This window comes from Tenrec ecaudatus, chromosome 5, assembly GCF_050624435.1.
Source record: "Tenrec ecaudatus isolate mTenEca1 chromosome 5, mTenEca1.hap1, whole genome shotgun sequence".
NCBI lineage: Eukaryota > Metazoa > Chordata > Mammalia > Afrosoricida > Tenrecidae > Tenrec > Tenrec ecaudatus.
The window spans coordinates 25,665,566-25,681,834 of NC_134534.1; the positions used below are offsets into that span (position 1 = coordinate 25,665,566).

Genomic DNA, 16,269 nt, shown 5'->3' on the forward strand with positions numbered 1-16,269 from the left:
TGAATGCACACTAAATGTTAAATTTCAATACTTATGTTGTAGAAACAAACAACATAAAGGAATGCAGAGGATGTAAAACTGCATCTGTGTAAAGGTGTGACCATATTTTTAGAAAAGTGATTTCTCTTGAAGAATTTTGGTTGCGTGTGATCTCAAAGTAAAGTCTTCATCGTCTGATGACAGACGTGAACATATCCTGTAATCATACATCTCATGTTTTCGATCCTCAGTTCCTAATGGCTGGCTAAGCTAATGTTCTTTTTGTGGTAGTATTATTAAAGCATAGTACACATGACAGATAAATAGATGGCAACGTAAGGAAGAATCATCAAAGAAGATTAGTGAGTTTCAATGCCTCCCCAGCTTCCCCCGCTTCTGGCCAAACTTGTTCTTTTTGTGCGTTTTCTTGCCCCTTCATCAAGTTAACATATGTCAACCCTTTAGTCAGTAAGTTACTCTCTTTGCCAATCTCACCCCTATGGTAGTTAACCATCAAAGGATGGTTTGTTTACCTTTTAAATTATTGTTACTAGTTAAGCTAAACTATATTTTGTTTTTTTCAATAAACAATTTTATTGGGAGCTCGTGCATACATTATAACAAATCATGCATCCGTTTTCTCAAGCAGACGTGTACTGTTATTGGCCTCAACACTTTCTAAACATCCTCTTTCTTCTGGAGCCCTCTGATCTCAGCTCCTCTTTTTTCACCTCCCTCCCTCACCCAGTCACCCCTGTGAACCCTTATATATTGTGTATTGTTATTATTATTTATACATATCTTACACAACCTACTCTATCCCTCACCTACTCTGCTGGTATTCTTCCCCTGATGGGGGTTATTCTGCTTTCACTGCTATCTGTCCCTCTTCTCCCCTTTCCTCCCCCTTCCCTTCCCCTCTCCTCCTAGAATCGTTGCTCCCATTACTGTTTCTGAGGGCGTTTGTCTTTCCCAAGTACTATATATTGAAAGCTCTCATCTGTGCCACTGTCTGTACACCAAACTAGTGGGAATTGTGAGGTTAGACTATGATCATAATAGTGGGGGGAGGAAAGATTAAAGAACTAGAGGAATGTTGTGTATTTCCTTGGGTCTAAAATGCCCCCTGGATGCATTTTTTGCTTTACATAGCCCCTCTGCGTGGGGACATCTAATTATTCACAGATGAGCTCTAGGTCTCTAGCTTGGTCTCCCTATCACCTCAGTGAGGTTGTTTATTCCTGGAGTTCTGATGCTTTTTCCACGGTCACCTCATGATAACACAGGCTGGTGTGCTTCTTCCTTGTGGGAATTGTTGCTTCCCTGCTTGATGGCTGCTTGTTTGGACTTCAAGCTTTTAATGCCCCAGACACTGATTTCTTCACTCCGTTTGTTTATGCACCCAGTTTGCCTGCAGAGATTTTTTTCGGGGTAGTGGGCATAGCCCAATGCCACATTATTATCACAAAGTATTCCTGTGTTTAGGGAATATTTATGTAGAGGCCCAGAGTCCATCTACTGCCTCAATGTATTGCCATATAAATATTTACATTGGCCAATACCCCTATTGTTATGCATTTATATAGTTACATGTGTACACGTCTATGTTTATACTTCTATAAATAGTTTTGCTTCTTAGTTATTTCCTCCAGTTCCTGTTACCTTCCTCCTGTCCCACTATCATGTTCATCCTTACCAGGATTTGTACTTGCCTGCAACCCCTAGCGGTAGATTTTCAATCTATGGTTGTTCCCCTGTCCATGACCTTGTTTGTTCACTGCTCCCTTCCCTGCCTCCTCCTTCCTGAAGACACCCTCCCTGGCACCCAACCATCAGTCTGTTGCCTTCTCCTGAGGCTTGCTTCTCATGCCTATCTTATATAGAAACACACAATGTAACAAATGAAGACAAAGCACCAACAACAACAAAATGGGGGGGGCAAGCAACCCTCTATACAGAGTTCCTGGTCAGTGCTCTGATCATTGGACCATCTCCCACTGGTCCAGTGAGGCGTTAGCTACTGTTCCTCCGAATCTGGTCTATTTTCCCTGATTCTTCCTGAGCATTCGTGACTTAGCTCCCACTGTTGGTCTGTTATGATCCATTATTATTCAGCTCCATTTCGGGATGGGGGTTGGGGTTGGGGGATGGGGTGGTGTCAGACAAGTTTCACTCCCTATGCTGTGCTCCCAAATTTGTCCTCTGTGGCGCTGCTTCATTTAATGTGAGACAGTTTTCTTGACTTCTTACAAAGCAAGTGAACAAGTAAATGTGGTGAAGAAAGCTGATGGTGCCCAGCTATCAAAAGAGATAGTGTCTGGGGTCTTAAAGGCTTGAAGATAAACAAGCGGCCATCTAACTCAGAAGCAACAAAGCCCACATGGAAGAACACACCCGCCTGTGTGATCATGTGGTCCCGAAGGGATCAGTTATCAGGCATCAAAGAACAAAAAATCATATCATTGGCTGCACACCTCCATGATACGATCACCGAAGACAAACGGGTGCATAAACAAATGTGGCGAGGAAAGCTGATGGTGCCCGGCTATCAAAAGAATAGTGTCTTGGGTCTTACAGGCTTGAAGATGAACAAGCAACTATTCAGCTCAGAAGCAACAAAGGCCACATTGAAGAAGCACACCGGCCTGTGCTGATCACGAGGTGCCAAAGGAATCAGGTATAAGGTATCATGCAAATATATATATATTTGCATGGTGCCATATATATGTATATATACCATAGTGAATGAAGGGGGAAGCGCAGAGTGGAGACCCAAAGCCCATTTGTCGGCCACTGACGATCCCCTCACAGAGGGGTCTAGGGGAGGAGATGAGTCAGTCAGGGTGATGTAGCACCGATGAAGAATACAGCTTCCCCCCCGGTCCTGGATGCTTCCTCCCGCCCAACTACCATGATCCGAATTCTACCTTGCAAGTCTGGATAGAGCAGAGGTTGTACACTGGTGCAGGTAGGAGTTGGAGGCACAGGGAATCCAGGGTGGAGTATACCTTCAGGATCAGGGGTGTGAGGGGCGATACTGGGAGAGTAGAGGGTAAGTGGGTTGGAAAGGGGGAACCGATTGCAAGGATCTACATGTGACCTCCTCCCTGGGGGACAGACAGCAGAGAAAGGGGTGAAGGGAGACACCGGATAGGGCAAGATATGACAAAATAATAATCAATAAATTATCAAGGACTCATGAGGGAGGGTGGAGCGGAGAGGGAAGGGGTAAAAAAAAGAGGACCTGATGCAAAGGGCTTAAGTGGAGAGCAAATGCTTTGAAAATGATGAGGGAAAAGAATGTACAGATGTGCTTTATACAATTGATGTATGTATATGTATGGATTGTGATAAGAGTTGTATGAGCTCCTAATAAAATGTTAAAAAATTTTTAAATAATAAAATATTTTTTTTTAAAGTTGACTTAGTATTAATCATTATGCAATTGCCTAACTTTGCTCAGCATCATACTCTCAGAATTCAACCATGTGATAAAGCATTTTAGAGGATGTTTTCTTTAACTTTGTGGAGTAGCTCTTGTGTGGATGTCTTATAATTTGTGTATCCTTTCTTCTATCTGTGGGCATTTATGTTGTTTCTAACTCTTGCATTTGTGAACAGTGCTAGGATGAACATGGATATGCACACATCCGTCATGTCATGGCAGTTCTTTTTCTAAGATATAAGATAGCAAGTAGAGTGATTTATGGGTCATGTAGAAAGAAGGGATAGGACGTCCATTTCTGAGGGACTATCCCTTGAAAATGGTATGAATAAATGTGGGGCATTAGGAGACATGTGCCGGAAGGTTGGAAGAAACAAAAAATACAATGGGGGAAGAGCTGCCTCCCCAAGGGGGTGCCTATGTCAACTATTGTATAGAGTAAAGCTTCTGAGTGCCTCAAGTGAGGGCAGCGTTTCACTCAAAATGAGATAAGAGAGCTGCTAACATCCATTACAAAATGGAATATAGAATGTATAAAGCATGACTGTAGTAAAATTGTAAGTCTGCAAAATTGAAAAAAATTCATAAAGGTAGACAGTGAATTGCGTGTGCGTTGTTCAGTGTTAGTGAGCTGATCTAGTATTGGTCATTTTGAATTTGACAATCATATTTATTAGAATGATAAAGACAGTCAAAAAATAACCTTTTAAAGTTTATCTTGATATATGTTGCTGTCTGTGATGGGACAATATAGTCCTACAGGAAAATATAGTTAATAAAATGATCACTCGAATTTATGTACCAACCACTATATTTTTTAATAAGTCATTTTATTTGGGCTCATACAACTCTTATCACAATCCATACATATATCAAATGAGTAAAGCACCCTTATACATTTGTAGCCCTTGTCATTCTCAAAATTCACCTTCCACTTGGATTCCTGGAATCAGCTCGTTTTCCTTTTTTTACTTCCCTCTCCTTCCCCACACCCCACAGCCCTTGAACCCTTAATAGTTTATAAATTATTATTATATCTTATCTTACACTGCCTGGCATCTCCCCTCACCCACCTTCCCATTTCCCATCCCCCAGAGAAGAGGTTACACATAGATCCCTGAGATCGATTTTTCCTTTCTAAACCCCATTCCCTCCTGGTGTCGCCACTCTCACCGCTGGTCCTGAGGGGTTCATCAGTCCTAGATTCCCTGTGTTTCCAGATCTCTACTGCACTGCTGTGCATCCTCTGGTCTAACCAGGTCCACAAGGTAGAATTGGGGTCATGATAATTGGGGGGGAGGAAGCGTTCAAGAACAAGAGGAAGGTTTTGAGTTTCATTGTTGCTACACTGAACACTGAGTGACTCATCTCCCCCCCAATACCCCTCTGTAAGGGATGTCCAGCTATCTACAGATGGGCATTGGGTCCCCATCACACACTCCCCTCATTCACAGTGATATGTTTTGTTTTGTTTTCCCCCTGCATTTGCTCTTTGAAACCTGGTTCCCTCTGCCCTTCATGTTCACACATGTTGGTGTGCTGATTCTATTTGGGTTTTGTTGCTTCTGGGCTAGATAGCTGCTTGTTTACTTTCAACCCTTTAATTCCCTGGACACTATATCTCTCAATAGCCGGGCACCATTAACCTTCTTCACCACACTTGCTATGCACACATTCATCTTCAACATTTATGTGAAAAGGTGATCACAAAATGATGGTTTTTGTTCCTTGATGTCTGCTACCTGGTCTATTCAAAACCTTGTATTCACTTAGGCTATGTGCTTCTTCTCTGTGGGCTTTGTTTGCCTTCATGCCTTTAAGACCCCAGACGCTATATCTTTTTTGATAGCCGGGCACCATCAGCTTTCTTCACCATGTTTGCTTATACACATGTCTGTTTCAGTGATCTTGTCGGGAAGGTGGGTATCATGGAATGATCCAACCACTAAAATTAATGGAGGAGAAATTGAAGAATTTTACAAACTTCTTCAATCTTAAATTGATAATTGTTCAAACAGATGCCTTAATAATTACTGGCAATTAGAATGCAGCAGTTGGAAACAAAACAAAACACAAAAAGATCAGCAGTTTTAAGAATTTGGTTTTGATTGTAGAAGCAGAGCTGGAGAAAGCATAGTAGAATTTTGCTGGATCAATGACATCATTTAAAACACACCTCATTTTAAAACCAGATGAAAAGGGAATATATGCATAGACCTTACCAAATGAAATACACAGGCATTAAATTGACTCTCAGTGGGAAAAGATAAGGGAGCAGCTCAATATCAGCAGCTAAAAGAAGTCCTAGAGGCTGATTGTGGAGCAGACCAACAATGACTCAAATGTAATTCAAGCTAAAGAAAATGAAAACCATTTCATGAGAATACCCACCTGGATTAGAGAATATTTGAAGAACTTTGATGTATTGAGCAATTGAGGAGGGTGGAATGGCGCCACTAATAGGATGATAAATGAAGAATGCAAAAAATAAAAAACAAAAAAAGAGAGAAAAGGATAAAGTGAATGTCAGAAGAGATTCTGACCCTTACTCTTGAATGTGAAAAGGCTAAAGCAAATGGAAGAAACGATGAAGTACAGGCGCTGACCAGAAAAATGTCAAAGGCAGCTTGTACAGACAAAGAACATTATTGGAAATGAAACATACAAAGACCTGGAGTAAGAAAGCCGGAAAGGAAGAACACGCTTGAGTGGCTAGAACTGAAAAAAAAAATCAAGCCTGGAGTTCCAACATTGAGGGATCGTATGGATAAAACATTGAACAAATCAAGAATCATAAAAAATATAGAAATAATAAGAAGAGTCTCTGTATCAGACAAATAAACAATCAAAACCTTTTTTGATATTCCACCAAATCAAGAAGTAGCAAATCATCCAGGACAAACTGCATTGTAGGAATAATTCCAGGTAGCACTGAAGGCATCAATGTAAAATAAGGATCCAGAAATTTATAGGATAACGAAATGTTTAAAAAAACAAAAACTGATGGAATTACTAGAAACACTCACTTACTGTAAATGCCAAGAGATTTAGAAGACAGAACATTTAAAAGGCCAATCAACTGGAAGAGATCCATATTGGGCCCATTCCAAGAAAGGTGACCTAAGGAAAAAAAATGTTAAACAAAATTACCAATATCACACAGAAGTAAATTTTTAGTAGAAGAAAGTTAAAACATGGTTGGAATGATACATTGACAGGGAGTTGTCAGAAGTCCAAGTCTGATTCAGAAAAAGATATGGAATAGAAGATGTATTTAATTGTTGAGATTAGATGGATCTTGGCTAAAAGATCAATAAATATTTTTACTTATATTTTACTGACTGCAAAGGCTTTTAACTGTGTGGATCCAAATAAACTCTTGATAACTCTAAGAATCATAATTTCAAAACACTGTATTGTGTTCATAGGGAAAATGCATAGAGACCAAGAGTCTTCATAGAGAACAAGGGATATATGATGATTTAAAACCATGAAAGGTGTTTGTTAGGGCTGTATCTGTAACAATACTATTTAATTTGTATGCTGACCAAACAACCTGAGAAGCTTAAATATATGAAGAACATGGCATCGATATTGGAGAAAAATTTATTAAAAATCTGATATGCAGATGACACAACCTTGCTTGCTAAAAGTGAAGAGGATTTGAAACAATTTCTGATAAAAATTGAAGATGGAACCATTTATGTTGGATGTGAAGAAAACCAATATTCTTACAACTGGGACATTAGACAAATCAGTGATAAATGGAGAAAATATTGAAATTGTCAAGAATTTCATTTTATTTGTATTCATAATCAATGCTCATTGAAGTAGCAGTGAAGAAATCAAACGATGTTTTCCATTGGGCAAATCTACCCAAACCATGGTATTTTCAACGATTTACATACATATGAAAGTTAGATCATGAATAAATAGCATCAATGAGGAATTGGTGTATTTGAATGGTGTTGCCAAAGAATATTGAAAATACCATGGACTTCCAGACAAACTATTTGATCTTGGAAGAGTGTTCAGTTAGAATTCTCCTTAAATGTCAGGATGGTGAGACTTTGTCTCATCTACTTTGGATATTTTCTCAGGACAAACCAGACTCTGAAGGGGGCATCACCATGCCTGGTAAAATTGAGTCAGAGATGATGCGATGCACATTGCTACGGTGGCTGGGACATTAGGGCAAATATATCACCATGTGTGAGGATGGTGAAGAACATGGCAATGTTTCCTTTTGACTTGCCTTGTTGATCTTCATGCAATCCACATAAAATAAAATAAAATAAGAGATGCCTGGAAAAGATTTTGCTTACTATTTACTCAAAAGAGAATAAGCAGATAGGATTATCACAGTAATGGATTGTGAATAATAAGCAAATTTCTTGCATTTAGAAATGTATCTTTATATCTTTGTCTCTGTTGTTATTAGGAATCATGGAGATGGTCTGACTCCTAGCGACCGTATGTGTAACACAGGGAAGCAGTGCTGAGTCTTGGGAATTCTTCACCATTGTTCTTGTGTGTGGCCACCACGTCAGTCCATCTGGTTGTTGAGGGCCATCCTTTATTTGGACTCCTCTGCTCTTCTATTTTACCGAGCGTGGTGCCATTTCCAGGGACTCGTCTCTCTTGAGAGCATGTCCAAAGCACATGAGACAACATTTTTTGTTTCTTTCCTCTAAGGAGTTATCTAGCTGTATTTATTACAATGCAGAATTATTTTTTCTCTCTGCAGTCCATAGTACTTTCAATATTCTTTGCCAGCACCAGCAGCTCAAATGCATGAATTCTTCTTTAGTTTCCCATAGTCAAGGTCCAATGTTCACAAGCAAATGAGGCTACTTTTTTTTTCAGACAATGGTGTAGGTAAGGAGCACCTTAGTCCTTAAGGTAACCTCCTTGCTCATGTTAATCGAGGTGTCTGAAACACTTTAAAGGGGACTTGTGCTGCACATCTGTCCATTGCAATGTGTCCTTTCATCTCTTGACTGCTGCTTCCATGAGCATTTACTGTGCTTTCTTTTTTTTTCCTCTTTTCTTTTTTTACATTTTATTAGGGACTCATACAACTCTTATCACAATCCATACATATACATACATCAATTGTATAAAGCACATCTGTACAGTCTTTTTCCTAATCATTTTTTTCTCCTCTTTTCTTTTTTACATTTTATTAGGGACCCATACAACTCTTATCACCATCCATACATATACATACATCAATTGTATAAAGCACATCCATACATTCCCTGCCCCAATCATTCTCAAGGCATTTGCTCTCCACTTAAGCCCCCCGCATCAGGTCCTCTTTTTTTTCCCCCTCCGTCCCCTTTCCCCCCTCCCTCATGTGCCCTTGGTAATTTATACCTCGTTATTTTGTCATATCTTGCTGTATCCGGAGTTTCCCTTCCCCCCTTCTCTGCTGTCCCTCTCCCAGGGAAGAGGTCACATGTGGATCCTTGTAATCAGTTCCCCCTTTCCAACCCACTCACCCTCCACTCTCCGATGGAATGCTTGATAACATCAATCTTTTCTCCGTTTATCACAATGTCTCCCGTTGGTCATATTTTGGAGATTTTGTTTTTATTATATTGAGTTGTGATCCATACTGAAGGCTGTAATTCTTAATCTTCATTAGCAAGATTTTCAAGTCTTCCTCACTTTCAGTAAATAAGGTGTGTCACCTGCAGGTCATCTGCAGCTTTCTTCCAATCCTGATGATGCATTCTTTTTCTTGTTTTTTTCTTTTTCTAAAACATTTTATTAGGGGCTCGTGCAACTCTTATCACAATCCATACATATACATACATCAATTGTATAAAGCACATCTGTACATTCTTTGCCCTAATCATTTCAAAGCATTTGCTCTCCACTTAAGTCCCCTGTTTTCCCCTCCCTCCCTGCTCCCCCTCCCTCATGAGCCCTTGATAATTTATAGATTATTATTTTGTCATATCTTGCCCAATCCGGTGTCTCTCTTCACCCCATTTTTCTGTTGTCCGTCATGTGACCTCCTCCCCGGGGGACAGACAACAGATGCATTCTTTTTCATATAATCCAATTTCTCTGATTATTTGTTCAGCATACAGATTGGATAAGGATGGGGTGAGAATATAATCTGGACACACACCTTTCCTGATTTTAAACCGTGTAGCAGTCCTTTTTCGGTTTGCACAACTTCTTCTTAACCCTCATACAGGTTCCTCATGAGCACAAGTATGTGTTCTAGAATCCCATTTCTGGGACTGAAATGAGATTGTTCATAGACGTTTGTAACCACAAAGGATGGAAACATCCATAGATTGTAGAACACTGTCTGTGTTATGTTATGCCAATTAACCTAGGTGTGCATGAAATAACAGTCATAGCACATAATATTATGTTGCTATAAGAATGACTATAATGAGAATATACCTTTGGACACAGCACAGTAGGAGTGGTATTAAAATTAAAAGAAATATTCAGGAAATATGCATAATCTGACTGAATCCATTTTTGAAAATTATATGTAATGCCGGTACATATGTGTTCATGTGCCTAGGAATAAAACGGAAGTGACAAGCAGAAAGCTGTTACCAGTAACTATATCTGAGACAATAAGTAGACAAGAGGAGATAGTGCTTTATCTTTAAAAACTTCATTTACTCCTTATTTGATAATTTTAAAAATTGTATATCATTTTTGTAATGACAAACTTAATGTTCTTGTTGAATTATTATGGACCCTATGATATTTAGTAGCATTAATGAACAGAAAGTAATGACTAACGATAGGGGAGCTTGAAAATAGGTGTCTTCCTAATTTGTCTAGAAAAAGATAATGGAATTACATGACTCAGTAGGCCCTTGAGGAATTAGTGGACAAAGTTTAGCATGTCAGCCTAGGACATATGTCCTTTTTCTAAAGCCATTAAGATTATGGGTCTTGAGAATACATAAAACAGCCTGTAGATCAGACCACGGCTGCAGGGACTCATGCTCACATTTAGTTATGGAGTTCAGATTGGAAGCTGTTCAGGCAGAAAACTAATAGAAATGGGTGAGAGCTAATTAACCTAAGGCTTCAAAGTAATTGCTCTGCAAGAAGCAATTTAAAAGGGACCTTTCCTTTGCCACCCAAGTTTTGAAAATCATAAAATGCCCTAGCTGACTGTTGGTGCATGAGCAAAACTATGAATACACACACACGTTGATTTTTATAAACTTATAAATACCAACTATTTAGTGAGTTTCTTAAAACTGACAAAAATGATACCAATTTTGCTGCATGTCATATACTGTATTTCCAAGGCTTAGGACTTGGCTAAATATGGACATGTAGGAGCAGTATCCGTGAATTAAAATTAGCAAGGAGCCTGGGAAAAAGCCACTGAGGTGTCACTGGTTAAGCACTGGGCTGCTACACACAAGGCGGGTGTTTTCAGTCCAACAGATGCTCTAGGGGAGAATGCTGAGGCTCATCTGCACCCGCCATGAAGTAGAGCCTTGGGAATCACATGGGACAGCTCTGTGCATGCTTTGCCATTCAAGGATTGAATTGCTGGCCATGAATGAGGCTATGAATTTTAGAAGAATAAGATTATGCTGACTTACATAAACCTTTGCCACAGGCTTCCCCACGGTAGTCGATAGAATGTGTTGTTGTTTTGCATGATCGAATCGGTTCTGATTCGTGTGGACCCCGTGAACAACAGAACAAAAGAGTACTGCTACATCCTGTGTGATCCTCATAGTTGTCCTTATCTTTCAGCCCATCTTTGCAGCTTCTGTGTCAATCCATCTGGTCCAGGTTCCTCCTTTGTTCAGCTCCTCTACTTTTCTGCTAGTCCCTTCTCACCAGGGACTAGTCTTTCCTGACAATACAGATGTCCAATGGATGTGAGATGAAGTCTCACCATCATTGCCTCTAAGGAGCAATCTGGCTAAGGAGTATCTAAAGAGGGCATCCTCTTCCTAGACAGAGTTGCTGTCATTGTCGTTGTTCTTTTGGCAATCCGTGGTACTTAGTGACTGAAGTACATGGTTGTTTAGTGAAATGGTTCCCTAAGCAAGTGTGATCTGCTCTTGTGTAAGGACCATGTACCATTACTTACCTTTAACATAGGCAATCTTTTCTCACTTTACTGCCTTTCTATGTCCTGCTTCTAACACAGGCGCTTAGTTGAAAAAAAATGTGCTAGATTTTAGTGCGAGTTCAAAGCTCATTTCTGGATCTATGCTTTTTTGTACATTTTACTTTGTTGTTGCTTAGGAGATAATACATATATCATATCATTCCTTAGTTCAATCATGTCAAACAGAATTGTATGACTCCTTCCATAATGAGTCTCCAAACATAATTTTCCCTTACAACATGGCCCTCCTGGATGCCTGCCCTCAGGAAGGGAACACAGAAGATACTGTGTTAAAGCAAAATGTGGCAAAGAATTTAGATGGTGCCCGGCTCTCAGATAAGACAGCACCTCGAGTCTTAAAGCCTTGTCTCCAAACAAGCAGCCATCTCAGTGAGATGTCTCTATTCCACATGGAAAAGCACATCATCATCAGTCACAGAAAGACTGGAATCCACGTAATCTGAATCAAAGGAGGGATCGGTCTCAGAGCCTAAATTGTGAGAATCTGGTGTGCCGAAGGTGATGAATGAAAGTGGGAGCCCAGGATACATTTGTGGAATGCCACAGGGAATAGCCTCCAGAGAACTCCCCCTGTCTAAAATTGAGGGATGGGAGGAAAGTGGTCACTAATGAGTATAGAGAGATGAGTATAGAAGATCAAAATTATACATCTGCCTGCAACAGGTAAAACTTTGTAATTAGATCCCCCTTATGTTGCAGTCTGGACCTGGTCTGGTTTCCAAAATGTTCTATGTTTTGGAGTTTTATTGTTCTGTTTGGTTTGGGTTTGTTCATATTAGGCTGTATTTCCAAGATGTTATGTCATTGGAGGTCACCCTCTTGAGGTTGTCCTATATGGTTTTTTTTTCCATTTTCAGTATATGAAACCAGGATTGATGAAAGTCTAGAGACAACAAGTAGCATGAGGGGCTCAGGGGGGGAGGCAGGTAGAGTGGTGGTGGGTAGGTGGGGTGGGGTGTAAAAGGGGACAATGTCAAGGTGACTATGTAGAAAAGGGGTGTCTGGTGACTGATAGTGGGAGCAACTGCGCACTTCTACTTGACGTGATTGAACTGTGGAATGATATGGTATGATATATGCATTAAATCCTAATTAATATAAAAATGTTTAAAAAGAAGAAAATCCTTCTCCCTCCCCATGTCCAAGTGCCCTGAGGCAAAGAGTTAAATTACCTACTCCAATCTTTATTGGAGCAGCCTCTGAGGGTTCTTTAAAGATATAATTATCTTTACGTTTAGTGATTGCTTCCAGTGAATTTCAAGGGAAATGAGTCTTAGCCGTTGATTTTAAATTCAGGTCAAGGAATGCGTCTCCTAGAAGCGGGTTTAACCCTATTTCTTTTGCTGTGCATTTCAATCTAATTGTCTCTGCCATGTGGTGGCTAAAATCTGTCCTTGCCACATGTGAGCCACATCAACACCCCTACAGCATGTGACAGGCACAGGGATCCTTGTTACTGGGCTGCATATTGAGCAATCACTCACCACTCATTTTGACTGGCTACAGAGTGTGTGTGTGTGGTGGGGGTGTCGAGAGGTCCTGTATTAGTGAGTTGAAAATTAAATATTTTTTCTTGTTCAAAATCACTGAAGGGTGACAGTAGTCTACCTATGCCAATATTCTAATTTTTCCCTAGCAGATTTTCCAGTGTATGCAGCCTTGGGCACATAGTTCTGACCCAAGATGGAATAGTGAGGGCCCTCAGGTGCTTAGTGGGTCTATGAGAAGGACGACAAAGGTCCTTCCTGCCCCACTCCATAACAATGTTGAACTAATTTCACATTTGATGTCAGCCACATACATATTGACAATACATTTTGAAGTTTTTAATATCAACAATGAATACTTTACTGTTAAGTAACAACACACAAACCAAACCAAAAGCTCGGAGTGAATTCATTTTAGGTATAAAAAATTAGACAATCTGTTCCACATACAGTTGGTATGACAAAAGGTTATCTTGGTTTTATTGTTTTCACTGTTTCCTCGTGAATGTTTTGTATTATTAAAATAGATGCCTGCATTGTGTAAAAGTCTGGTGCGTGACCGAGAGATCAGGAAAGTTATTGTAAAGGAGGCACAGGTTCCTACCATATAAATTTCACATGGGGCGTGAAGTTGTCAATAGTGGCTGGGGAACAATTCTTATTGGAACCTCTAATAGCTTGGCTTCCTTCCTCTGGTTTCTAGCTTTCATCGCATGTGGGATAGCCTGGTGGCTTAAGAAAGTATTGTGTTCCGTCTCACACAACAGTCACCAATGTTACATGGAGGTATTATAATTCATTGGCACGGCCAAAGAGAACTCATGGACAATGTTCACAATTAAAGGGTTTATTAAGTAAATTAGTACGTATAATGCAGGTGAGAAATGCTCAGGATACAGTTGTTCAGTCAGGATATGTTACCAAGTTCTTTCAGGGCTGCTAATAAATTCCCAAAGGACATGCCACTCCATTGTAATCCTCCACCCAAAGGCATTCTCGCAAGCTTCACGGGTCAAAGAACTAAGCTTCCCAATCAGGTGTCCAGAGGTATCCCACTCCAGTAAGCTTTAAGGCACTTAGCTCCACATTAGGGGGTCAGCAAGTCCAGCTCCCCAAATTAAGTGCCAAGACACCCCATTCCACAAGCCAGTCTCTTGTTCCAAAGCACTCAGCTTTAATTGCCCGGCAGACTGTCAATCCACCTCCCTGTGTTCTTGCTCTGCTGTCGCAGCTGCTCCTCTACCCACCTCAAATGGCAAAGCTGTCGTGTGGAAGTGAACAGGAAGTTCACTGTTCTGGGATTCCGGGATCCAGGGGATGCACTCCTTTCCTGGTTCTTCTTCCTGGTGGTAGAATTCTTCCTCCTGCTTCTCAGAAGGCTCATTGTATCCCTCGCAGGATGGCAGTCACAATGCATTCTGTTAATTACTCGCTGGTGAATTCTATCCATGTCTTTCCAGCATCGAGCCCAGACCCTTACAGGAAAGGTCCTTTGGTAGGAGTTAGAGAGACGTAGTAAGGAGCCACATCAAATAAATCAACACCCCAGTAGTTGTGCATTGGTATGCTAACCACAAAGTCAGTAGTTTGAATTCACTATTGGCTCTGTGGAAGAAAGATGAGGTTGCTGGCTACCTTAAATATGAACAGCCTTGGAGCCCAAAGTGAGCTTGTTGGCACTGTTAGGTTCTGTCAAACTGGGTCCAACTCAAAGAGACCTAGTGCACGAGACAATGAAAGACCAGGCAGCTCTGTGCCGTCAGCACTAACGTTATATTGGAGCCTATTGTTGCAGCCACTGGGCCAGAGCATCTCCCTGAGGGTCTTCCTCATCTTCACTGCCTTTTCTTCAGCGAGCATCCTTCTACAGGGACCGGTCTCTCCTGAAAGCATGTCCCATGGGGCGCAGGTTTGCCATGCCTGGTTTCCAGGAGCATTCATGTGGCACTACATTCACCAGCTCTGTTTGTGCTCTGACGGTCCACAGAACGTTCGGTATTCTTTGCCGACACCATAACTCAAATGCGCGAATTCTGCTGTGGTCTTCCTCAGACATTGTCCAACTTTCACGAGCATATGAGGCTATAGAAAATGCCATGGCTTCGGGCTTGTGCAACTTAGTCCTCAACATTACCTCCTTACTCTTTCAGCCTTTAAAGAGGTCTTGTGTGGCAGAGGTGCCCAATGCAATGCATGGCTTGGTTTCCCAATGACTCCTTCTACAAGCACTGATTGTGGGTCCAAGCAAGACAAATCTTTGAAAGTCCAATCTGGTCTCCGTTAATCAGGATGCTAACTATTGATCTAGTTGTGTGGATTTGAATTTTGTTCTTCATTGAATTGTAATCCATATTGAAAACTGTGTGACAGGTTTTCCCAGAGTTGTTGGGCTCTATGCTTGAAATGTTGATACTGCAAAAGTATTAACATGGTTTACCAGGAAAAAAGATAACATATGCTGAGGCCCCGCAATGCATGCTAATGTTATTTATGTTTCCACAGTTAGCTTTTGGTTAACATTGGGGTAGATATCATGTTCTAGAAATGTGTCTATCTCTTGAATTTAACTATGAATCAGATGCCTATACAGGATTTTATTTCATCAACTGTTTTTTAATGATCTCCTGCAATGTTTATGATAAATAACTATTATAGAATTATTAGTATCTCATTTTAAAATAGGTCTAATAGGTAAAAATATATGTTTCATAATTTATAAGTTTATTAATTTACTAATAAGTAAATAAATATGGATTTATTATGGGTCTTAGAAAAACAATAAATGTAAAAACAAAGCTGCAAGATTATACTTTTTTGACAAACTATTCACAGTCTTAATATATTTTTATTTGTCTTTTGTTGCAGGATTTATTTATACATGTGGTGGGACATTAAAAGGACTTAATGGCACTATAGAAAGCCCTGGTTTTCCATATGGATATCCAAATGGTGCAAACTGTACGTGGGTAATAATCGCAGAAGAACGGAATAGAATACAAATTGTCTTTCAATCATTTGCTTTAGAAGAAGAATACGACTACTTATCCTTATATGATGGACATCCTCACCCGACAAACTTTAGAACCAGGTCAGTGTATTTCTAATGCAATAGTGGAAGTAAGATATATCACGGGTAAATATATGTTTTTCAAGATATACTTAGCATTAGTCGTATAATTGAAATAAAATGGAATTCATCATTTAAAAATATG

At 40.1% G+C, this 16,269-nt stretch overlaps 1 protein-coding gene across 3 annotated transcripts in view; it reads left to right on the forward strand.

Annotated features, from left to right (window-relative positions):
* CSMD3 (CUB and Sushi multiple domains 3) overlaps positions 1-16,269 on the forward strand; it is a 1,306,760-nt gene that overhangs the window by 136,522 nt on the left and 1,153,969 nt on the right. For all 3 annotated transcript variants that reach the window (XM_075550585.1, XM_075550586.1, XM_075550587.1), the window contains exon 2: positions 15,923-16,145. In XM_075550585.1, the coding sequence (XP_075406700.1) occupies positions 15,923-16,145 (223 nt within the window). The remainder of the gene's footprint in view (positions 1-15,922; positions 16,146-16,269) is intronic.